Below are 26,205 nucleotides of genomic sequence, written 5' to 3' on the forward strand. Positions count from 1 at the left end.
TTTGTAAAATCTCTTGGGGGTGAGTCAACCTAACCCTTAAAGTCTTGAAAAAAATAGCTGTCAAGTCTTCTCGGCACGAAGAAAAGTATCTGTAAGAATTGTAAGATGACCTCCTCCATAATTAGTTATTTGTATTTGGCCATCTGTTAGCAGGTGGAGCTGCTCTGTGGTGTGAATAGAGTCACATGGTGTGGGTGAGATCAGTCATTCAGCAAGTCTTTACCCCCAAGTTTTACTACAGAGTCTGATTTCAGTCTTTGCATATCAACGCATCATTGTGGGGAAAGCCCCAGGAGATGGATTGAAGCTTCTGGTGGCTTTGGGTATTCTTTTGCTCAGTTGAAACTGCAATTCTGTCCGCTCTAACTGAAGACAAATCACATTTGGATCTTCATCTAGAATTTAGTTCTCCTACAGAAATGTCCTCTAAAATTCTCAGATAAATGGGAACAGTAAAGGAAGACCACAGGTCAACGAGTTTTCTGTTCTGCTGCTTGTAAATCACCGGTCAAGCTATTGTAAATTATATGATTGACTGTGTCCAACTCAATTACCTTGCACTTAGTACAGTGCTTTGCACACAGTAAGTGCTCAATAAATACGCTGGAATGAATGAATGCTTAGTTCAATGCCTGAAACACAGTAAGCGCTTAACAAATTCCCCAACTGTTATTATCACTATTGATAACTGCCTCTGAGCTAGTCATGTGGGGAAAAGAGACACTGCTCTAGTCCTGGCCCTTTAGTAGAAGGTGCCAAGAATTCTCATTCTTTAGATGACACATTGGGCTCAGAAGCAGGAGGAATCATGACAGAGAAAACAAAATAAAATGCACCAATAAAGCCGTTATACACCAACTCCTGGAATACTGCTTGGATTCTCAGGGACTACATTTTAAAAATAGATGCAGTAGTCACAACAGAATTGGGAAAAGTACAGAGAAGGACAAGGAAGACTATCAAGGTGATGGAGCAGTGTCTGAAGGGGAAAGGACTAGAAAGGCAGAGAAGGAATTAGTATTTACAAAATTAAGACACTATGGGTAGAACTATCCTGTGACTGACCAACCAGATTGATTAAATTTTAAAGGCAGGAGCTTAAGCAACTGGTGTGAGGAACCTGAAACCTTCAAAACCCTCCTAAAGTTGCAGCTCCTCTAAGGGGTCTTCCCTGACTAAGCCCTCATTTCCCCAACCATCCCCTACTTTGCATCTACTATGCACTTGGCTATGTACCCCCTAAGCACACTGACAATCAAAGCCCCACAGCACTTATATATCTAGCCTTATATTCTACTATTTCCCCCATCTGTAATTTATTTCAATGTCTATTCCCCCCTGTGGAATGTAAGCTATTTGTGGGTGGGGAGACCATCAATCAATAAATCATATTTATTATTTACTCTGTGCAGGGCACTGTACTAAGCACTTGGGAGAGAACAACATCTATCAACTCTATTTTACTGTACTCCCCCAAGTGCTTAGTACAGTGCTCTGGACACAGTAAGTGGTCAACAAATGCCATTAATCGATATTTCAAAATCCAAAGGTAAGGAAGTGGATAATTAATGCTTCCACATTTTCATGTAAGTCCTTCAGAACCATTGCTGAACCTTTCCTTCCATTGGAAAAACCATTTAAAATTGGTGATCAGTATAGACTGGAGACTTGCAACAGCAAGTATTCCAGACTGACACATACAAATAGGGGACCTCTGCCCAGACTTGGGAAAACAGGAGCATTTTTCAGATTCTTCTTCAGTTTCTCGGCGTCATTTTATATTTTTCATCTTAGATCATACCTCTAGGTATCGATCTTTCTCAATTCATGCTATAATCAACCTCAACGTTTATCTTCCTTTGTTCCCCTCCTCATCTAATTTGCTTTATGTATTTTTTTCCCCTGGCTGCACTGTTTTTGAATTATAGGCTATTGCTCTTCAATTAAGTGAATTTATCTGATTCATAGGGTTAGAGTAGTCTCTGCTCTCAACTACTTACAATGTAAGACTCAATCTAATAAAAGAGAAACACAGAAATTCAAGCAATTATCAAGTTTTCTGATCCCTCTACATCCCTCCTATCCTCCTGTCGCCTCCGGCCCATTTAATAATTGTATTATTATCTGTGTATCCTCAACTCTACATTCAATCATTGCTTCTGCGTGGATTTTTACACTCTAATGGGGAGGGAGAGACATAAGTTCTTTGTGGCTGGGGAACTTGTGCTTTTGTTGACATTTTCTAAGAACTTAATAAAGTACACTCAGTGGGTATTCAATACATACACTTCTTGGTATTGACACCCACATGCAAATCGTTAGGGTGACAGACTTATACCCTATAAGAACATAATGCCAATTTTGAACCTAGAGCAAGGTGTGTTCTACTAAACTAAAAACTATAATACTGAATTGTAACCTTGTGTCTGTTTATTGTTATATTGTACTGTGTCTAGCACTTAGTACAGTGGTCTGCACACAGTAAGAGCTCAATAACTACGACTGACTGACTGGTGGATAAATACTTCAAACCTCAAACTTTAACCTCTTCAGATATAAAATCGAAAGTATTCACAAGCCTATTCCAACACAAATAAGGTTCCCATTTTTAGGTCCTCACCGCTCTTCTTTTAGCTTTAATTCTGTATCTCGATTCACTGTTTTAAATGAATTGGGTCCCTGGTTTTCTAATTCACTTCTCATAGAGGCTTAACAGCTCAATCCATTTTTGAAAGACGTATTAGAACGTCACAATAATAAATCATCAAGAGGAGATTTGATTGAACCTAGTACCTGGGCAAGACTGTGTGTTGCAGAGTGCCTCTTCGGTGTGGAGTCCCAGGCAGATATCTCCCCCGTACGCGGGGGCCGGATTTGTGCATGACCGGGTCCTCATGTAATGGCCCCCACCACAGGTTGCAGAGCACTTGGACCAGGATGACCAGCAAGACCAACCTCCATCAACTGGGAAGACAAGACGACACATGTTGTCAAAACTCCAGATAATGCAGACTCCTAAGTCATCTGACTTACTTTGTCTCCAAATAATAAAACAGGAGCAACCTAATGGTTTTCGAGTGGCCGAATGTTAGCCTGCAGTGCATATCTGCAATATAAATACACGTCCTTTAAAAAAATACGGTAAGCTCACTGTGGTCAGGGAGTGTGTCTGTCAACTCGGTTGTATCGTATTCTCCCGAGAGCTTAGAGCAGTGCTCCGCACACAGTAAGTGCTCAATAAAAACCAGTGATTGATATAGACAAATGCCAGTATGATAATTGAAAGTCAGGGATACGTACTCTCCCCTACTCCACTGAAGAGAGGAAATCTGGATGTACACAAAGATGTTCACTGAGACCAGTGAGATTATGGGTAGGAGAGAACTAATATTTGACGCTGATGGAATTATTTAAAGACAGGGTGCATATTAAGCTTATCTAGTTAAGTTTTAGAGTACACAAAATGCAAAAGCTCTTACTGATAAAAAGACAGAGGGCAAATATCATGGGTCTCAGGGTTTGTCCCGTCTAACTAAAAGCAACGATACTGTGGAAGAGCCTGAGGCAAAATTTGGGAACTGCAGAGATTCTGGTTCCTGTTTAGAAACCTCCTGTTTCCAGGTCAATGGCATGCCAGGCTGCAAAACCCCACAGTGGCAAGAGTGATTCATAAAGTTTAAACTGTGCTGTGCTCGGGAAATATTCTACTTCAATCGCTGATTGCCGGAAGCATTCACATTAAAATTGACTCACGGACATAGACGTTTTAAGATTAAAGAAGGCAGTTTGGGCAGCATGCTTTAGTACAGCACCCCATGTGTATCTGTGGGAAGTCAGGCAGAGTTAGTTTGTTTTTCTAAGACTGACATAGATGGAATATAAATTCTGAGGTTCTTGTACTTGAATGTTAATATTTACAATTTGTAGTAATGCCTACAATAATACACACATTGCACACTTCATTTCTCTTGAGATAGTAAAAGATTATGAGAACTGAAGTCTTCCCACTATTCATCATTAGCTCCATAAAGTAGAGACGTTACCATCTGTAAACATCTCTCTACAAAGTGTTTTCAGTGGGTATCCCTCATCCTTCAATATATTTTCTTTAAAGAACACAACTGGTAATCCAGAAAATTCAACAAGCATTTTTAAAATAAGTAAATTAGCTATTAATGGAACGTTGTAAATCTCTTGTACTTTAAGGCATCTCTTTTAGCTCAAATGACTTTCAAGCATCTATTAAATAAAGTTAGATGATTAATTATTGGAAAGCCATCCTTTCAGTCTTAAAAATAATGTATTCTCAGTGTTTTTTAAATGGTATTTGTTAAGGGCTTGTTATGTGCCAAGCACTTTTCTAAGCGCTGGGGTAGATACCCACTAATCAGGTTGGACACAGTCCCTGTCCTACAAGAGACTCATAGTCTTAATCCTCATTTTACAGATGAGGTAACTGAGGCACAGAGAAGTTAAGTAACTTGCCCAAGGTCACCCAGAAGATTAAGCAGTGGATCTGGGATTAGCACCTAGGTCCTCTTAACTTCAAAACCATGATCTATCCACTAGGCATATTGCTCCTCTAGAGAGCAAAATGGTTAAGGATCAAAATGACTGTTATATGCAAACCAGATATTGAATCTGCATAAAGTTGAACAATGGCTTATTCAAATAATCTTCCAGCTATTTCAAAGGGGGTAAAAAGCATTTTAAAAATTATGAATTGTTCTCTTCAAATGGTATCCTTCCTAGGTCTTTTGTTCAGAATCATAAGGACAAGTAGAAGACCAAAACATTTCCCATGCTCTATTAGATTGTAACTCTATTAGACTGCAAGTTCCTTGAGGGCAAGACTCCTATCTATGAACACTACTGTATTCTCCTAAATGCTCAGGATGCAGAAGGCAGTTTGATTAATACTACTGACTGATTGATTCTTTCAACTCTATTAAAGTCTATTGTAAATTCATGCCTTTTTTTATTGATCCAAATGGAATTTTGTAAGAGTTCAATAAGGAATCAAAAATCCTGTTTCTATTTCCCCATTCCTAAATATAGTTATATATCATAAGTTTCTCTACAGCATACAGCATCATTCTTCACTGTCAGAGTCTTCTTCCACTAGATTATAAGCTTCCTGAAGTCAGGGTTCTTGTCAATCAACTCTATTATAGCCTCTCAGGCTCAGGTTCTTCACACGGTAAACTCTCATTAAATACTACTGATTGACTGATTTTACAAATGGGGAACTGAGACACATATTGGTTAAGTGGACTGCACAAGATTACTAGTTAAGCTTGACTAGAACCCAGTCCAGGACTGAAAAATTGGAAAAGAGAAATGCACAAAGGAAAAATGTAAAATTAACCCTCAAGTGATCAGTGCATCACTTTACTATAAAGGTTCAAATATTTCAAGGATGTCATTATGTAACTTGCATTACTGAAAACAGGCTAAGCACAGAGTGGTACTCAGTGAAGGCCGCGAGCCTGTTGTGGGCAGGGACTGTCTCTATTTGTCACTAAATTGTACTGCCCAAGCACTCAGTACAGTGCTCTGCACACAGTAAGCGCTCAATAAATGATTGAACACTTCCTCATTCAATCACTTTGAATGCACCAAAGAGATCACTCAATGTCATTTATTGAGCTGTGTGCTCAGGAAAATACAACCGAGTTGGTAGACATGATCCTGTCCAGAACTACACTTTTCTAAGGTAACAAGGACATTTTATGAGACCATTTGCTATTGGGCCCTAGCCCTCCGTGAATACCCAGCAAATATAACCATGACATGGTGTCTAGTCTAGTCTACTACTCTGCTCCCTATATTAAAGCCTGAAAAACCCCTTCCTTTTCATACTTCACATCTTCCTCTTTTTTTTCTTCTGACCTTCATAATACTGAAAGATGAAAATGGCACCAGCAAAGTTGAATTAGGAGAAAAGAATCTATATTACGTTAGGCTTACGAGGACTAAATACAGGTCTGGAGCAGTTTCTTTTTTTCAAGCATTGCTTAGCAACAAAGGACCATCTATTTTCTCTTCTGTCTCAAGTCTGTGGTCCTCAGTGCTGAATCAGCCTTCTATTGAACACTAATGGAAGTCCATGACAATATTTTGTTTCAGGATTATAAAGTTGTTCACGTGGTTGATAATCTCAGAGGGAAAAAATTCTCATGAAAATGTTCCTTAAAAGAAACTTTCTAAAAGTTTGTGTAATAATAATGTTGGTATTTGTTAAGCGCTTACTATGTGCCGAGCACTGTTCTAAGCGCTGGGCCTTCCCTTGACGATACATTTAGGCCTATTCAATTCAACTAATGAGAATTCTCACATTCATGTCTGTCCTGTAGAAGTTCTCATTTCTGCTTGCCTAAGTTCAACAAGTAAATTTATGTAATACACATTGCCCCACAGAATAAAAGTTCTCTGTGATTCCAGCAAGCTCAGAAGGGATACAGTTGCAGTCACAGGTCTCTAGAAGGTAAGCTTGTTGTGGGCAGGGAATGTGTCTGTTTATTGTTGTGCTGTACTCTCCCAAGTGCTCTGCACAAGTGAGCACTCAATAAATACGACTGACTGGCTGATGCCAAGTGGGACCTTCCAAGGGGATGGACCATTTAACATTCATGGCTCTGAAGTCCAAGAACCTCCCAGCGATACTGTACAAACTGTCATGTATTTTACAATTTAAATGGATAGAGGAAAGAAAGAAGAATTTTAAGGGTTGGGACCACTGATCTCCTTGAGTTTACAAAAATAGATGGAAATGCGGCACCTGGGACTTTGCAAAATTTCTACTGTATTTTCTGAAATCTGGGCTTTCTCCATCTCCTGCCCCCAAAGGAACCATTTTCAGACACTTAAGTTGAGAATATCCTTTTCACAATGTAAACTGTTCTCTTACTGGGTTGAAAGCCAGACCAACGAAAATAAAACTTCTCAGGACTGCCTTCAATGTTTTCATTCCATTTACTGGAGTGTTATCTGAGGGAGGGCGATGACCCTTTTCACTTAAGGAATGCTGCGAGCATCCCAACAGCAGACTTGTGCGATAGGGAAAATATAGACTCCAGAAAGCCTGGGGGGGGGGGGGGGGGGGGGGGGGGGGGGAAGGAGGGTCTGGAGCAGAAGATCCCAATTTTCTCATGCTCCTTCCTGCTTTTCTCCTTGAGAACTGGATTCCCAACTCACTGCTCTGTTACCCTGACTTAGGCCTGTGGGAAAGAAAGAGGCTTTTTGAACTGCCTGCCCCTGTTTACCATTATTTGGTAGAGAGAGCGTAATGGAACGAGGCATAGGTCACAGCGCTTTCGGGTACACTGCTGAAAAAGCAATGCAGCAATAAACTACTCAAATTTAGTTTTGAAAACATGTTCTCCTTCCCCTGGGGCCATATAATACACTTGGATCTGTGACCTTTGGGCATTTGGTATTAGCCCCATTCTCAGCTCTTATGTTCATATCTAGAAATTATTTGATTTATATCAATGCCTGCCTCCCCATCTACAGTGTAAGCTCGCTGTGGGCAGGGAATGTGTCTACCAACTCTGTATACTCTCCCGAGCACCTGGTACAGTGCTCTGCAAACAGTATCAACACCACTGATTGATTTTAGAGGAAGTATGTGGAGAGAAGAGCCTGACCATGACTTAAAAAAGCCACTGTGCAGCTGCTACAACCAAAGAGTGTGTTCTAGTGGACAGAGCACGGGCCTGGGAATCAGAGGACCTGGGTCCTAATTCTGACTCCACCAACTGCCTGCTTTGTGATGTTGGGTAAGTCACTTAACTTCTCTGTACCTCAGGTTCCTCAACTGCAAATGGGGATTCAGTACCTGTTCATTCAATCATATTTATTGAGTGCTTACTGTGTGCAGAGCACTGTACTAAGCGGACTGTGAGTCCTAATAATAATGATGATAATAATAATGGTATTTGTTAAGCACTTACTATGTTGCAAGCACTGGGGTACATACAAGGTAATCAGGTTGTCCCACGTGGGACTCACAGTCTTAATCTCCATTTTACAGATGAGGCAACTGAGGCACAGAAAAGTTAACTGAATTGCCTAAGGTCACACAGCAGACAAGTGGAGGAGCCGGGATTAGAACCCACAACCTCTGACTCCCAAGCCCCTGCTCTTTCCGCTAAGCCACGCTGCTCCCTCCTATTGGACTGTATCTGATACAGTTTTCTTGTACCTACTCCAGCTCTTAGAAAATTGTTTGACATATAGTAAGCGCCTACCAAATGCCATAAAAAAGAGATAGAGGGCCAGAGGAGGCTAATACCCAAATCCTACTATTTTTCTACTCCCTTAGCCTACAACGTATAAGGTCAGTCTTGTATATGTGCCCCTATGTCAATTTTTGCATGATATTTTGGCCAATGTGCAATTCATACATATATTGACTGTATGTGCATATCCTCTCGAAGTAAGCTCATCGTAGGGAGGGAGCGTATGTACTAACTCTGCTGTACTTTTCCAAGCACTATGTACAGTCTCTGCATAAATACCATTGATTGATATATTGAGTGCTTATGCCTTCTTCCAATTTTTAGTCATCTCATATTTGAATAGCGCTCCTAATGTTTCTGCAAATATTCTACTTGTAGCAGGTGCTGTGAATAAGCTTTGAAAGAAGACCTGGTTTTAAATCTCAACGCTCTGTGCTGGGTATATATTTTGCAAATTTGGGGGATTAATTTTGGCTAAGGATATTAAAGTATATGAGCACATCAAAATCACGTATTAAGGGAGCCCACCGGACTCCCTGACTGGCAATTACTTTCCGGGTTTGAACAACTAAACCCAAGAGTTGCTTGTGTCTACGAGTAACATACAGTCCTGCGGTTGTAAACTTATGGCTTCAGAATAATTTCCATTTCCAGGAAGAAAATTCCCTAACTACTCTAGTCACTACTATTTAGAGGCAATTTTCTACTTTGTTAAAATCCAATGTACTGAGTGGAAAACTAAGCTCCAGGCCAAGCTCCTTAGCTTGCATATAGGAACAACGTTATGCACCTGCTGTTTGAAGTCCATTAGCTTTTTTCTTGTTGGGTTTCCTATGTGTATAAGAAGAATGGAGCACATTTCACTTATGAACTGTAAAAAAGCAATTAAAGTGCTCCTCAACTACCAGCTGAAAATTTGATACTAATGTCCAATTGCATAATATCAGAATTACTGGCTAAGTTTTGTTGCAGTCCTCTAGACTGTAAGTTCATTGTGGGCACGGAACATGTCTGCCAACTCTGTTACACTTTACTCTCCCATGTGCTTAGTAAAGTGCTTTGTGCAGAGTGAGTGCTCAATAAATACAATTGATGGATAAATTGACCAACCCCACCTAAAGACCCATTACCCATTACCCAAGACACCCACCATTACCCTATTTATTTTGCTAATGAAATGTACATCGCCTTGATTCTATTTAGTTGCCATGTTTTTTATGAGATGTTCTTCCCCTTGACTCTATTTATTGCCATTGTTCTTGTCTGTCTGTCTCCCCCGATTAGACTGTAAGCCCGTCAAAGGGCAGAGACTGTCTCTATCTGTTGCCGACTTGTTCATTCCAAGCGCTTAGTACAGTGCTCTGCACATAGTAAGCGCTCAATAAATACTATTGAATGAATGAATAAAAACCTGATGAATCCGTGAAACAGCCTCGCTTACTGGCATGTTGTAGACCATGGGAAAATGCTCCTTTCCAAAACTGATATTCTCTAGAGGTCTACATCCAAACTGATGTCATAGGACAGAAACAATTATATAAAAAAATGACATTGCTATAGTGTACTATAGATATTGTAATAGCTCACTTCTTTAAACATTTTCCTGTGTTGGTTATATTTTAAAATATCCCTTTAATTTGTTCACCTTCTCAATAATTAGTCAAGTCAAACTGAAGATAAGACTATAGCTATTAAGACTCATTCACCTCTTTTCTCCCCTCCTCCTACACACACATACACACACACTTTTGTTATGTGGTGATAATGTACTTCAAGCTACCTAGATCTGTTCTCTTTAAGCAGTGGTCAAAAGTGTATGCAAAACACAGGCTACTTATCAGACTCTGTGGCAAACAATATTTGATACACATTCATACTGTGTGAGTTTGGAAGCATTTCTCAGGCATTTCCTTGTGCATTGATTGCTGCCAATATATTCCAGGCTAGTATCTATCTCAGCAACTTCCTTGACAGAGACAACCCACCTCTTCCTCTCCATCCTAACGTCCCCCACCCTGGGCCAGGCAGAGGTCATATCCACAATTTGATTACTACATCAGCCTCCTCACTGGTTTTCCTGCCTCCAGTCTCACCTCTCTCCAGGCTACTTCACTCTGCTGTCTAGATTATTTTTCTAAATAAGTTTAAAAAAATCATTCTGCATGTCTCCCCACTCCTCAAAATTCTCCAAAGAATGCCCATTCCTCACCTCATCAAGCAAAGATTAGTGACAACTGGCTTTAAAGCACTCCATTACCTTTTTCCCTTCTGTTTATCTCCCATTACACGCTAGTTTGCACCCTTTATTCTGCTTAATCTAACCTGCAAACTGTTGGTTCACTCTTTTTCTCCCACCATCCACCTCTTCCTCCTGTCTGGTGCGCTTCCTCTTCAAATCCACCCGACTACAGCTTCTTCTAAATCCTCCTGAAATCAGGTCTTTCCTAATATATCTTCTCCCCAGGTTGTATTTTCCCCAACTAGTGATTTAAGACATCTACGCTGACAATGCATTGCATACTCACAACTACTTGAGGTGTAGCAATTTATATGCCCTACTATTAAAGGACTCACTCACCTTTACTCTTCCTATCTCTAAATTGTTTTAGTTTAGTCTTCCAACCAGACTATAAGCTTCCTGAGGGCAGGAATCATGTCAACTAACTCTGTTGTAATAATAATTATGGTATTTGTTAAGCACTTACTATGTTCTGAGCACTGTTCTAAGTGCTAGGGTAGATACAAAGTCATCAGGTTGCCCCATGTGGGGCTCACAGTCTTACTCCCCGTTTTACAGATGTGGCAACTGAGGTACAGAGAAGTTAAGTGGTTTGCCCAAGGTCACACAGCACACAAGTGGGATTAGAACACACGTCCTCTGACTCCCAAGCTGTGGTCTTTCCACTGAGCCATGCTGTACTATCTCGAATGTTCAGGACAGTGTTCTGCACATGACGGGAACTCAATAAATATTATCGATGGATTGAAGTGACTACGTAAGATTGTTAGTATTTGGTTGGGGTTCATTGTCACTAGTGGGGATGCCTTCAGTGATGAAGGAATCCCAAAAACATACAGGCCCGCCCCTCCCTCTCTAATGGTTGTTAGGTTAGGAAGATTTGATGGTCCCTCAAAGGTCAAGATCTATGGACTACATGCTAGCTTCCAACACAATATATCCAAGAACTTCCACACACATTTTACAAGGTACCTAAATAAATACTTTTGCCTACTACAGAAGGGTTAAAGGTTATTTTAACAAGAGCTTTTGGTAGGCTGTCTTACCTCAGTGGGAAACAGCTGATCAAATAGCTTATTAATGAGTAAGCTAGCAAGGGGTTGGTGGATATGAAACGGAATCAATTTGATCCTGCATTATCCTGTGAATACCATTTCTTTGGAGTGTGCAGCATGTTTGATGGACCATGAAATGTACAAGAGCTCTGATTTCCTCAGAGGAAAGGCCCTCTCCATGTTACTTTTAGCCAAAGTGGATTAATTAAAGGTTTGAGAAGCTTGTTTGAGCCAATTTTCTATCCTGAACCCTGACCAGAAAACTGAAATCAAGCCAATATGTTCCAACTGGGGAAGAACGCCTGATTCCCTGCCCTTTGCGATGTTCCAGGTCATGGGTTCCAATTCCGGCTCCACCACTTGTCTGCTGTTGCTCTTGAGCAAGTTGCTTCACTCCTCTGGGCCTCAGTTACCTCATCAGTAAAGTGGGAATCGAGCCTGTGAGCCCCACGTGGGTCAGGGACTACATCCAGCCCAATTTGCTTGTTTCCACTCCAGAGCTCAGTACAGTGCCCGGCACATAGTAAGCACTTAACAAATACCAAAGCTGTTATTGTTATAATTACTGTTTTCCTCCTCATTGCAAGGACACTTACCTGGGCAGGGCAACATGTTGCATTCCTGGTATTCCAGAGAGGAGCCCAAACAGGGAAGCCCCCCATACTTGGGCTCGGGATTGTTGCAGACCCGTTTGCGATTCCGGATTCCCCTGCTGCAGTCCCGGCTGCACTGAGACCAGGGAGTCCATGCTGACCAGGCCCCGTTGATGGTGTGGGCGGAGTATCTGCCAGATCGCATTAAGTCCCCGGAAAGCCCTGGAAAGGAAAAGGGTACAAAGTGAGTGTGGGATACACAGACCACTTCAATCAGTAGTGGTCTAAACGCTCATCCAGTGTCCAAAACCACACTCCTAGTTTACGGTGGGAGCTCGTTGTGGGAAGGTAATGTGTCTGTTTATGGTTATATTCTACTCTTCCAAGCGCTTAGTACTTGCTCTGCATACAGTAAGTGCTCAATAAATGACATTATACAAAGCAAAAAAGCTGCCAAGCAAGAACCTGAAAAATTCATCCTCTAGAATTACTTTAAGATAAAAATGCAAATGGACAATGGCCTCAAGTCCCTTTACTATAACACACATTCCCATTCTGGTTTCAAGAACAGTTGTGAGAAACTCTTCTCTTGCTAGTTCTCATTTCCCCTAGAAAGGCACTGAAAACTCTGTATTCAGCAGAGGTCTTCTGATACAGTAAAGGGAAGTCAACCATTCTTATACACAGTGGAGTACTGCACTGTGTTAAAATCATCCATCTGGAGAAATGGAAACATGATTCAGACATTTTCTAAGCGTGTTCCATTACCTATTAACCTTCTTAAAGTGAACTGAATGCTGGTGAATAGCGGTGGATTAACCACTAGGGAATCACTGTCCACCAAGACAGACATTTGGTTTGGAACTACAGAACAGGTATAGCATAAGGCTAGGGAACGGGAAATATCTCAAATGATTAGAAAATGCTTCCAAAAGTAAAATTCTGTAGTAGATGGTTTCTATGACAATGCATTTTGGAATCAGATTAGGCTTAAGATTTCCCATAATATCTAGAAAATGGAATATCCCACCCAGAAATAAATGTAAATTTTTTTTTTAAGTTGCACATTTTCCTCAAAATAACAACAAAAAAGGGCTCTTTCAGAAGGATCACAGACTAAATCTGATGTCATTGCTGAAATCTACATCACTATATCACTTTACCTACTCCACGACTTGCTGACCTATCAGGGATCTGGGAGAAGTTACGCATCTTTTCAAATGCTATCCAGATTCCCGAAATTCTAACCAGAGCAAAGAGAGAAGCAGCGTGGCTTGGTGGAAAGAGCACGGCCTTGGGAGTCAGAGGGAGTGGGTTCTAAACCCAGCTCCACCACTTGTCTACTGTGTGACCTTGAGCAAACCAATTAACTTCTCTGTGCCTCAGTTATCTTATCTGCAAAATAGGGATTAAGACTGTGAGCCCCTAGTGGGACAATCTGATTACCTTGTATCTACCCCAGTGCTTAGAACAGTGCTTGGCACATAGTAAGCGCTTAACAAATACCATCATTATTATTTTTAAGTGACAGTAGGACAAATATAATAGTTTCATCAAGATTTCTAATGGCACCAACGGATTAATAAAAGGGAACCCATGGCCTTAATTTCTGCTGTCTTGGAAAAAGCCAGGAGGAAGGAGGAGTGGGATGATGGACAGATTGGATAACCAACTGGGGCATGAAATATCAGCTCCCTCATTCACGCTGTTCACCCACAAAATCTAGGGACAGCTATTTTCCTCTGGAAAAATATTTGGTTCCTATTTTCCAGAAGACTGATCCTCCATCTTAGAGACTGCCACAGCCTCTAGGATGGCCTGTATGAGCCTCTCAGGAGTGAGGGCCAGGAGAAGCAGCAATTCGAGGGGGCTTTGAAGATTTTGGTCTCCCCTAAGAATCCCAAACAAAGACAAGTTGCTTGAGGTCAGGAACTATATCTTTTACTTCTATTGCTCTTTCCCAAGCACCTAGTGCAATGCTCTGAACATATTCGTCACTCCGTAAATACAATTTGTTGATCTGAGTGGCTTACTCCCTAGTCTCCTATACCTCTATTCAGCTGGGGAAGCAGGACTAGATACCTCTTTATATTATTTCACTCAACTAGAAAATTGAATCACACGTATCAGCATTTCTTTATGATTTTCTGTCATTCCAATTGCCCAGATCATTTTCTGTCGAATTCTGTCAAAGAGACGGTGTCATAGTGAAGCTATTTCCTTTGGTCATGACTGGAGGACTGATAAAATCCAAGGAAGGCATTAGCACTTCTGAAATCACTCTTCCTCAAAGAGGACTTCTCTGATTAATCTCTCATGTTCCTACCTCATGTCTCCCCATCCGCAACTTCAAGAGTTTGGAAGTGCCTTGACTGTGACACTCAGGTCAGTCTTGCCTGGGCTAAAGTCAGGCAGAATTTTGAACTGGGCTGGGCCGAGTCAAACCCCAGACACTTCAGTGTCAGCTTATTTGTTTGACAGCAAGCATTTCCACCTTTTTCATCCCAACCATCCCATGCTGAGAAACAGTATGGCATCATGGATAGAGCATAGGCCTGGGAATCAGGATCTGGGTTCTAATCCCAGTTTTGCCATTTGTCTGCTGCAAGTCACTTAACTTCTCTGTGCGTCGGTACCTCATCTGTACAATGGGGATTAAGACTATGAGCCCCATGTGGGGCATGGACTGTGTCCAACTCGATTATCTTGTATCGAACCCAGTGCTTAATACATAGTAAGTGTTTAACAAAAGCCATTAAAAAAAATCAGGCTATTAGAAGTGGACATGGGATATGGCTCAAACATTCTCCAACAGCCTTGAAGAGAGGCTTTTTTTTAAAAAAAAAAAACCAAAAAGATCAAGCCATAAATAATTTTACCAGTCCACAAAATATTGAACACATTCAAGATATTCCTATCCAATTTACCATTGCTTTGTGATAGTACATGGGATAGCAGTCAACATCAAAAGGCCAAAGAAGCACAGTGTAAGTGTGGCTGGTTATTTAAGGTATGTAAGTAACATGGAATCCTCTCTCACACCTTTTGGCTGTCGGAGCTCACGGAAGAATAGAGCAGAGAGGCTCAAAATGACTGAGATGTCAGGAAAGGGAGGCTCCAGGAAGGCTGAGAAAAAGAAACAGGACAGGGTGGGAAAGCCCACAGAAGATTTGGGAAGACTCAGAAGAACTGCCGGAAGTGACTGGGAAAATTCGAAGGGGTTAGGAAAATGGAGAAAGTTTACATTAGGGGTTGGGATGCTTGAGGAGGTACTGGAGGTTCTAGAAAGTAAAAATCTGCCCAAATTTCAAGTTGACCCTTCCTAGACCAATCTTCCAAACAGATTTAGGTTTGGCCAAAATTGAAGTGGCCAGAAACTTGCTTCCTGGGGTGCCAGGCAGGGCTATTCAAACGCTCACACAACTGACCCTCAACAAACCACTAAGAGGAACTACAATGGTTAAAAAAAATCTCTACTACCATTCTCTGCAGGGGACTATGGAAACTGAATATCAAACAGCCTTTCTTGTCACTAAAAGAGAAATAAAGCTACCTCTGTCATCTCAAGTAGATTCACTAAGATTATGGTACTAAGAGCTGCTTTGGGAATAAAAATGACATATCAATGATGACAGCTGAATTGTTTATTTCCTTTCCCAGGGCTCATTTTCCTATTCTCTCTACACTCTTGAGACATTAGCTAGAAAATTCCCAGACTCTCTCAACTGCAATACACTGGATACAATCACACTTCCTTCTTATCCTAAAACTATTACACTAAAGTCTAACTACATAATGGATTAAAACACAAAACTTCAAGCCTCATTCTCCATTTCCTTTTTATCGGTGTTTAAAATGGCACAATTTAGTGGGGAAGAGATAACATTCAACTACAAGTAGGTTCTCTTCTGACAGCAGGACATCATCACACTTTAGATACAGTTAATTTTTTTTTAAAAAAAGGGTGTTGATGGCACACTTTCCCAGAGCTAATCCATTTATTTAAGCAGACTTTCATTCCAAATGACAACTACCAAACCAGCAGTAGAGCTGAATTACATTTTGCACTTAGAATTTTGCCTTAATGCTGGGCATATTAGCATGACACCCCCAAATATGGACTCAACTGTGCAAGACTCGCTAAGTCTTCAGAAATATATCTTTCCCTAAGAAAAAAAGAGTGCAGTCTTCATAGTTATACATTCACTGTAACTGGGAGGGTTAAATTATATCTGCTTGAGGCCGTTAATTACCACTAAGGAAGAAACATGCCCAGGTGCACAGTTTGGATAGGTCACTTGATGATGCAGCCCCGGGCCATCCTGCCATTCATGGTGTCTCTTTGGGAGAAGACCTACCATTATTGACCTTATCCATTATCACCACATTAGGAGATGCAAAGCCTTCTAACCAAACAGGAGTGAGGTCAATCTAATTTTGCACTGGCCTTTCAGCATTTGAACGCAACTCTGGAATAGACCTGCCTGGAGGAAATTTCTCAGGAAGAGATTTGAGTTTGGAGAAGGTGGATAATACAACACAACACAGTACAGTAAAACAGCTGGTAGACACGTTCCAGGCCCACAAGGAGCTTATGGTCTACAGGGGGAAGTAGACATTAAACTGATTGAGTGCTTTAAAGCCAATGATAAGTAATTTCTGTTTGATACATAGGTGAATGGGCAATCCTAGAGGTGCTTGAGGAGTGGGGGGATGTGGACTGAACTTTTTTTTAGAAACATGAACCAGGCAGCAGAGTGAAGTAAGGATTAGAGAGGAAAGAGAGACGAGACAGGGAGGTCAGCAAGGAGGCTGATGCAGAAGTCAAAACGGGATATAGTAAGTGGTTCTATCAGCATAGTAGCAGTTTGAATGGAGAGAAAAGGGTGGATTTTACCGATGTTGCGAAGGTAGAATGGACAGGATTCGGTGACTCACTGAATATGTGGATTGAATGAGAGAAATGAGTTGAGAATAATGCCAAGGTTACAGACTTGTGAAACAGAGAGGATAGTGGTCCTTGACTACCCTGATGGGAAAGACATGGGGAGGACAGTGTTTCGGTGGGAAGATGAGGCATTCTGTTTTGACCATGTTAAGTTTGAGAGGGGTCAGCGGGACATCGAAGTAGAGATGTCCTGAAGGCAGGTGGACATGTGAGAATTAGAGGTAGATTTGGGAATCACCCATGCGGAGGTGGCAAATGAAGCCGTGGGATCAAATGAGTTCACCAATGAAGTGGGTTTAGATGGAGAATAGAAGGGGACCCAGCGGGGAGTGGCAGGTAAGGTGGAAAGGTGGAAACCTGTGAAAGAGACTGGGAAGGAGCAACTAGAGAAATAAGAAGAGAACCAGGATAGGAGAGTTTCGGTGAAGCCAAGACTGAAGGCAATCCTAAAGAAATTTCCACTTGCCTTCCTGCACCAGTCACTGTACTCTCCTTTGCTTCCCTATGACACAAAAGATTGAGAGCCCAAAAGGCTTTTGGACAGGAAATCGTGGAAATGGGACGAGTGTCCTGACGCGGTTGGCTTCCATTTGTTGTCTCCGCTTACCGTCTGTTGAACAGCCACTAGTGCCATCGCTGGAACAGTAACGCATTTCTATCCTCTGCCTTCCAACCTCCAGCAAATTAGGATCAGGCAGCCGGGCCTTGCAAGTGTAGCGGAAGCGCTGTTCGTAGTGGCCTCCGTTGTCCGAGATGTTGACAGGGGTCCAGGGCGTCCAGGGAGTGGTCTTTTTCAGCTCTGGACACGGATTAGAGTTGCACGGTTGATACTCCTAGGACAAAATAGCAACATAGTGGGTTTTGGTCTGATCAGCATATAGACACTGCTCAGAAAGCTTCTCACCCTCTGGATTTATACCAAAGCAGTTGCAAATCCTAGGACATTGCGCACATGAGCTCAGGCAGTGATAAACTGAAACTGAGCACAAAATCAGTCCTGGTGACAAACAATTTACCCAGAACACAAATCAAATCTAAGAGTGTCGATAAAGCATCTCCAGGAGTCCGAGTAAACGTCCGATAATACACTGAGTTCTCTTTCAGATACTTCATATCACGCTGCAAGCAAACAGGCCTGTGTTGTTGAAGAACATTCCTGAATTCCATATCAATACCTTGCCAACATGCATAACAAAAACTTACGTTATGGAAGAACAAAGAATATCACTCATTCAGTCATCAGTATTTATTGAGTGCTGTGTGAAGATCACTGTACTAAGTTCTTGAAAGAGTATGATATAGTAGATACAGTCTCTGCTCTCAAGGAGTTTTGCAGAGAATATATCCACTAAGATTAAATATAGATCTTTCAGTTAAAAAAAATACGTGCACAGATCTAATGTTCTTAGACATACTTCTCTTGAAATAAATACAGAAGTAGAGTTCAATTTGGTATTAGCGCAAAAGTAAATTAAATGAAAAGAATAATAATCCAAGTTCCCTCCTCTTTACCTCAGTATAAAATAAAGTGTTCAGTTCCATGAAGTCAGCAAAATCCTCCCAAAGAAAACACATTTTGCTTAATGTTGTAAATTGCAAGTCAGCCAATGGATAAAGTCACTAAGCAGAGGCAGACCAGTTGAAATACTATTCTGTCTTGGATGTTGAAGTCCAACAATGCAGTAGTAGGCCACAGCTGTGATTTGGCTTAGGGTGAGAGCTCTAACCTCACCCAAACAGCCAATCAACTATGAAAAGCTTCCCCAATTGGATAGAGTGAGCTCACTGTATTCACATTTTGACTCCTGGCTCCCCTGTCATATCTGCAATTTCTCTCCAGTTCTGGAAATGACCAATTTATAAAAGCCAAAACACTAAAAGCTCTCGAAATAGAACATCCTACAAAACAAAAGGAGAAGCCCACACAGAGTAGCCAGAGCCAAGTTACTGTAATTCACTGGTAAGAAAATTAATTCCTTAAGATGGAGATTTAATAAATAAAATAATAGCATCTATGAGAATGCCACTGTGTGAAAAGTAATTGAGGCTATTTTAGTATGCCCCTGAACTTCTGGTGGAAACAGTCTTGGTTCTAATTTGTTAATACTCTAAATGTTGGTAGTTTGGATTTGGGAATTGGTAAACCTCCTAGATATTTACTTCTTTAAGGCAAAAAAATAAAATACAGCCACCATGAATTCCACTAGCTTCAGTTACAGAATTTATTGATACCTCCTCTCAGATGGAAGAGACTGATGAAAAAAATATTGAATATACATCCAAAGGACTGTGCTGAAAATAAAGCATTAGCAAATTCATAACTGTGAGAGGTGACTGCAGGGAGAAGAGGAGGATCCCTTGGACCTTCCTATTTTATGCTACTTATATTCTCTTCTCTCTGCATTTAATATACTTTCAAAACAATTTCCAAATGGGAAGCTAAATGTCATGAAAACATTTTTGAACAATCAAAACGACTGAAACAGACCTTTTAGGTTTTCTTCGTTAATTTTAGCCAGGGTAAACACAACAATAAGAAATGGAATGGATTTTGGAATACAGTATCTGGAAACTACAGAATCACAATCAAAACATTTTAAACTTGCTCTAACAGAATAAAAGTGTAAATCCCAAATAGTAATCAAATATAGCTATTTAACCATTTCTGTATTCAATGTATGTGCCCTTTGCTGGATAGGATATTAGACTAAAAATACCCAGATCAGAAAAATATCATGGCCAAGGAAAAAAAAAGAAAATGATACCAGAGTTTTGTGGAATGACCAAGGGTGTGGCGGGGGAACAACAATCTCCCATGATGAAAATACATGACCGGGAAAGGGAGGCAGGTTCTTTGGCTTAATTAAATAAACATACATACCAAATGGAGCGTTTTATGAGTTTCAGCAAGATTAGTGTGGAGGAAAGATACAGTCTCCCAAGAGAAGGGGTTTGCTAAGGGCAGTGCTAATGCGAAGCTTCAGAATCCCCACACTTTCTACCCTTCCTACTGCTACAAGGCGAGGAACCAGGGTAGCATCAGCAGATCAAGTATTTTTCTAGTGGAGAGGGATGGTTTAAATCTTTAGGTTTCCTATAATACATTTATCCCAAAGTGAAATCAGTTTTCAGGACTGTAAAGCTCTTTTTTTTTTTTTGAATGAAAGAATAATGCTCTTCTCGTAAATATTTATAAAGGAAAGTTTTTCTTCCATGCAGAGCCCTTTCCAACAAATGATGACTTTATCAGTCAGCTTGCAGGAACACACTCTGGAGGACTTTCATTATATGTTCCTGGGACAGTCCCAAGAGTCCAAGAAGCATCAAGTGCTTTTCCTCAACTCCCTAAAGAAGAAGATGCATGCATCTGTCATACACACTACCAAGTTTCATCCCATAAAGATTTGTAAAAATAGCTGAATTAAAATCTAGGCTGTTACTGAAAGCAGATTTGAGGTGAGTAGATGAACAGAATCCCTAAAATCCCCAGACTTGTAAATCACAACCTGCCTCCACAAAGGAGGACTTCTCCTGATTCTGTACCCCGTTCAATTTTTTAAAATAATAATAATCATGGCATTTGTTAACTTATTTGTTCATTATTATTCTTTATTTATTATTCATTATTCATTAACAAATTATTCATTTAATTTGTTAATTTATTATGTGACAAGCACTGTACTAAATGCTGGGGTGGATACAAGGAAATCAGGTTGGACACAGTCCATGTCCCTTGAGGGGCTCACAGTCTTAATCCCCATTTTACAGATGAGGTGACTGAGGCCCAGAGAAGTGACTTGCCCAAGGTCACACAGCAGACAAATGGCAGAACCGGGATTAGAACCCTGGGCCTTCTGACTCCCAGGCCCATGCTCTATCCACTAGGCCATGCTGCTTCTCTGGAAGCAGCTTCTAGAATAGCTTTTCTAGGAGCTCTGTGAATGGGTAATAAACAAGGTGATGGGTAAAGGAGCAAGATGATAAATAAGATCCTAGGAGATTCTGTTTGAATCATGTATGAACATGTGTACACCTGAATTGTGATCCTGGCTCTGCCAATTGCTTTCTGTGAGACTTTGGGCAAGTCACTTAACTTTTATGTGCCTCAGTTTCTTCACTTGTTAAATGGGGATTTACCTGCTTTCCCTCTTACTTAAACAGACAGGCTCATGTGGGTCAAAGATTGTGTCTGAACCGATGAACTTGTATCTACCTCAGCACTTAAAACAGTGTTTGTCCTTTAGTAATGCTTAATAAATACTTTATTAATAATAATATAATATTCCAGCAAATTATAGGTGAAGCTTTATCTTGCCACATAAAAGGTATCTTATTGCAGGTTTTAGCATCATTTTCTAAAAGAAAGGACAGTTACACATATATACACGCATATCCCCACATAGGTGTACTACAAGTAGTAGCATTTTTTGAAAACTCAGTTGGAACAGTACTCTGTACCAGGTGCTTATGAAATTCAGAATAATTAAGTGACATTTAGGCATTAATCTCATGACACTAAAATTACAGAAAGGCCAAATACTTATTATAACTGTGTAAGATCACAAGAGTTCAATAGATCATTTAAAACCACACCCTATGGTTTAGACTAGAGTTCAAATGAAACTGAAGACAGACTAACCTTGAAAATGTAATTCTTTTGTGTAGAATGGGTGTTGCTTTTTGATTCAAATCTCCAAGGCAAAGTAGAGTAGCAATTTGGAGACTGTTTTCTGATGGGTTAGAATCAGGATCACTTTACCCTGCATTATACTGCCAGGCATTGCCAACCTGTCTTCTAATGATGAGGTTATCGTGAGTTTAAGCTGAACTGTGTTTTATACATAGATTCTTCTTTCATATGGAAAGACATCTCCCCACATGATAATTTGGGGGTGGAAATGACTTTAAAATTCCATTCCATTTACATATGGTCCAATGAAACTAGCCTTGCAAAAAGCCTGAGCCATGGGCAAGTAATAATACATGACAAGCCAGTAGAAAATCATTTGGCTTTAATCATTTTATTATCCATAAAAGAGACACTCTATAGCCTGAGTGAAAGTGAGGTGATAAAACAATGTTCTGGGGCAATAAATTTTTATACTTCTCTACAAAGTTGAATTAAATGTTGAAGAAATGAATATGTTTAAAAAATTAAACTCAGATTTCCTTTTATAATAAGATGAAAGCATATATCTTTTGTTCATGAATTCAAACATGACCTATGTCCTAAAGGAACGCCGATGTTAGTGCCAAGCGCGATCTGAATTTGAGTACTTTTAGGAAGTCAGAAATGACACCATAGACATACTGAAATTAGTGCCCAATTTACATTGTCCCCAAAACTGAAAAATAAAGTTTAAATTTAACTGAAAGGTGCACAGCCTCATATGCTGGGTCATAAACAACTTTAAAACTCAGGCCAGCTCTGTTGGAGGGTGACTGAAGTCACAGACTGCAAAAAAGGGTGAGCATTTATCTCTAAGGACACATCACAATAAGCCAGTCACCTGGAGAGAAAACATGTGTGGGAGAATCAATCTCTATCACAGAGTAATGAACAACCACCAAGCATCCCAAAAGTTAATTAAATGGCAAATTTAAAAAGCAAGAGAGAATATTCTCATGTGTAAATGAAGGCTAAAGGGCCAAATGTGCAATGGATTTTTAGATATAAAATGTTCTAAAAGAATGATCACTTAGGAGTCTGGTCATTTATTAAGTATGAGATTTATTAAGTGCTTACTAATATGCCACAGCCTAGTGGTAAAGGAATGAATTTTTCTCTTCTGGGAGATCTTATCTTTAACCCAAGTTGATAAAAATGACCTTCTATTTCCTGGGAACCTTACATTTTTTCCCTTAATGACGCTAGAAGAGTCCCTATTAGATTTTTTTTCCTGCTCTTAGAAAAGGTACAACCCAAGAGACTAAATTATGGGTGACAAGTAAGATGATTTCAAAGGGTTAATAGTAATTACTTGGAAGCAGATTGCTTAAGCTAGAAAAAAAATATTTTTGAAGCATTTTAAAAACTGGGCCAGAGACGGCCAAGAAAACATCAGCTATTATACATGTGGTGTGTTACTTCTAGGGTGCAAAAGACAATTTGCAAGTATTTGTTTATATTTTCTCAGATTAATGTTTAAATGTGTTATGTGCTATTTTAAAAACTCTCAAGAGCCTAACTGCTTGTTCATCTGGGTAGAGAAATTCTTCAAACTCAATTTTAAAACAAGGCAGAGAGGGAAGCCAATTAACTAGCACCAAACGCAAGCCCAAGTTCATTCCAGTCAATATTGCTAAGACAGGATAAACTCACTCAGAAATTAATACATCAAGGATTATTCCCAGTAACAAATATTGAATTGAGGCCAGCAGCATAATAATGAGGAGGATGAGAGCAGATTTATCCACTTGCCAATCTGCCATTGGGAAGCCCCTTCATACTATTCTGTACTCTAAGGCTTTGCTGAATTCAGCAACCCTAAACCTGCATTTGTTACTCTTCAGCCTTCAAATCACTGTAACAAAGTAAAAAAAAAAGAAATTGTGGAAGCAACTTTTCACTGAAAAGTTGATTCTACTATCCTGAGTACTTTATTGTAACATTTTATGGCAATTAGAGGGAATACGTTCCAAAAGGGTGAAAAAAATAAACTTTATGCTAGTATAAGTGTTAATTTACTATTTTAAATGGCTGTGATCCTCATCAAAGAACTTCACTGGCACCATCACACAGCACAACAATATTCTGAGCATATCCTGACTGATTAATGATCAGCATGATGCAGTGATTCCCTGAGACACAGTCTACTGCATTGAGTATATGCAGGCATACACAAGTACCAGAAGAAAGAAATTTAACAAATTAAATTCTATGCACAGTTCAGTCGTTACACTCTCTGCATAATTAATAGTATGGTCTCCTTCCTCTCCCTCACCCCAACCTTTACTGTCAAACAGTTATCAAGTGGAATTTTAAAATACGAGTCTATACTAACGCAATGAAAAAATCAAGTAGGTGGGTTTCACTAACACTGACAGACCTCAGCTTGTTCTCCAACAAAATGCCTTTAAAAGACCTTCTCCCGAAACAATGGGGATGTGTTTCTAAATAATAATAACGATGGTATTTGTTAAGTGCTTACTATGCGCCAAGCACTGTTCTAAGCGCTGGGGTGGATACAAGGTAATCGGGTTGTCCCACGTGGGGTTCACAGTCTTAATCCCCATTTTACAGATGAAGTACCTGAGCCACAGAGAAGTTGTGACTTGCCCAAGGTCACACAGCTGATAAGTGTCGGAGCTAGGATTAGAACCCACGACCTCTGACTCCCAAGCCCATGCTCTTTCTGCTAAGCCACGCTGCTTCAAGACAACATCTCAATTCACTTAAGATCATTTTCTGAACCATTTAAAACAATTTAAATATTAATAAACGAATTGAATGTCAATTCTTATCAGGCCTTCCTCTGCCGATACTCTAGCTCCCTGAGGGCAGGGATTGTTTCTATTCTCTCTATGGACTCTCCCAAATGTTTAATACAAGCTCTGCCCACCTTAAGCGCTCAATAAATACCACTGACAAAAATACTTCCAACAAGAAGGAACTGCTGAATAAAACAAGCAGTCTCTTCAAGTTATCGGTGGGTCATTTCCACATGTGATCGGGTTATTTCTTCTCACTTCTCCTTTCCTTTGTTGTTGCTATTTAGGCGGGACTAGACTAGCCCGTAGTTACAGCTCCAGGTGCAAGGATTGAATGACTATACTAGATTTCCCTATTCCTTTCATGGCTGCCCTCATGGGCTATCACGCTGAAAACAAAAGCCACGTAGGGTACTCACTTCTCAACAGCTCAGTGTGGAGCAATTTCATGATATTTAGAGAGGGCTTGCACAAAAGTATTGCATAGCGTTCCGCTTCACCTAGGTGGATGCAAGACGTCAAAGGACACGATGTGGGAAGGCTGCTGATTACAGATAGCTTTCCCCAGCCACAGCGGGGGAAGGAATAGACAGTCTGGCCCACATTCTAGCCTCAGCATTCTCACCCACCACTTCTTTTGAAGGAGAAGTCCTGAGACACTCAGATCCCTAGCCTTGGATTAAAACACCATGATGCAAATGAAAGGGCAATTCAAGAAATATTTTGGTGCTCCTTCAATCGGTGAGAGATTATAATTGCTGGCCATGGTCTGGACCAGAGAAGCCTCTCGTCATCCCTTTCCATAGGAAAGAAGTCAGAAACAGCACCTAGTTTATGAGTGCCTTGGCACTACTGATGAGATAGTTAACTCTTTCAGTGCCAAGAACTAGTGGGACAGAACAAGATTTCGTGGGATCTGTCATGATAATTCAGTGTTGGGCAAATAGCCTGCATTTTCCTATATCTGCTTCTGGCTTTGTAATCAATTAAGAGTTGCTTGTCAAATGACTAATGAATGTGAAACATTTTAACAATTAAAATTAGACAAGACCCACAATACCAGTGGAAATAGGATGAATGTCAGGAATGGAAGAATCTTTGAAAATCCCACGGCATCAAACATATTTAAGTGATCAATTCTACCACCTTAAGCTTGAGATGCTGCATGTTGATCCAACTCTCTAAGATGCTTTTTCTAATGAAAATTATAGAGCAAACAATTCACTATATGCTCCCAAAGCTTTCCTTTCCATTCCCTATTATACACCTATATCATTTTTATTTCATGTACAATTTAGGATTGAGAAACTATACCAATTTACTAATTCTGTTCTATTTTTCCCAAATGTTTTTCTCCCTCCCTGTAATATCTGTCTACAAGAACAAGAGAAGATAAGGCATAGGAGAATCCTGATCAACCAACAGCTAGATGAGAGTCATTTGTCCAGAAAACTCCCTGGCGCAAAGCAGACATAGTTGTTGCAAAACAACAGTTGGAACCATTTCACATAATCAGACTGTTCTCCTTATAATGATATGCACTAGTTAGTTTTCTGCCAAAGGATTTGTTTGCCATCAAGGAGATGTTGTCTGAAACTGCCTGAGTGTACACAATGGCAGCAAAAGCAAAAAAAAAAACACAATTGAGAAGAAACAAATCAGAAGAAATCAGAACACACCACAAATATGCCATTTA

At 40.2% G+C, this 26,205-nt stretch overlaps 1 protein-coding gene across 1 annotated transcript in view; it reads right to left on the reverse strand.

Annotated features, from left to right (window-relative positions):
• Positions 1-26,205, reverse strand: part of SEMA5A (semaphorin 5A) — a 366,908-nt gene that overhangs the window by 13,434 nt on the left and 327,269 nt on the right. Inside the window, 3 exon segments of the mRNA XM_001519071.3 lie at positions 2,794-2,964; positions 12,134-12,352; positions 17,686-17,911. Coding sequence (XP_001519121.2) covers positions 2,794-2,964; positions 12,134-12,352; positions 17,686-17,911 — 616 coding nt within the window.

The sequence above is a fragment of the Ornithorhynchus anatinus genome, chromosome X3 (assembly GCF_004115215.2).
Source record: "Ornithorhynchus anatinus isolate Pmale09 chromosome X3, mOrnAna1.pri.v4, whole genome shotgun sequence".
In the NCBI taxonomy this organism is placed as follows: domain Eukaryota; kingdom Metazoa; phylum Chordata; class Mammalia; order Monotremata; family Ornithorhynchidae; genus Ornithorhynchus; species Ornithorhynchus anatinus.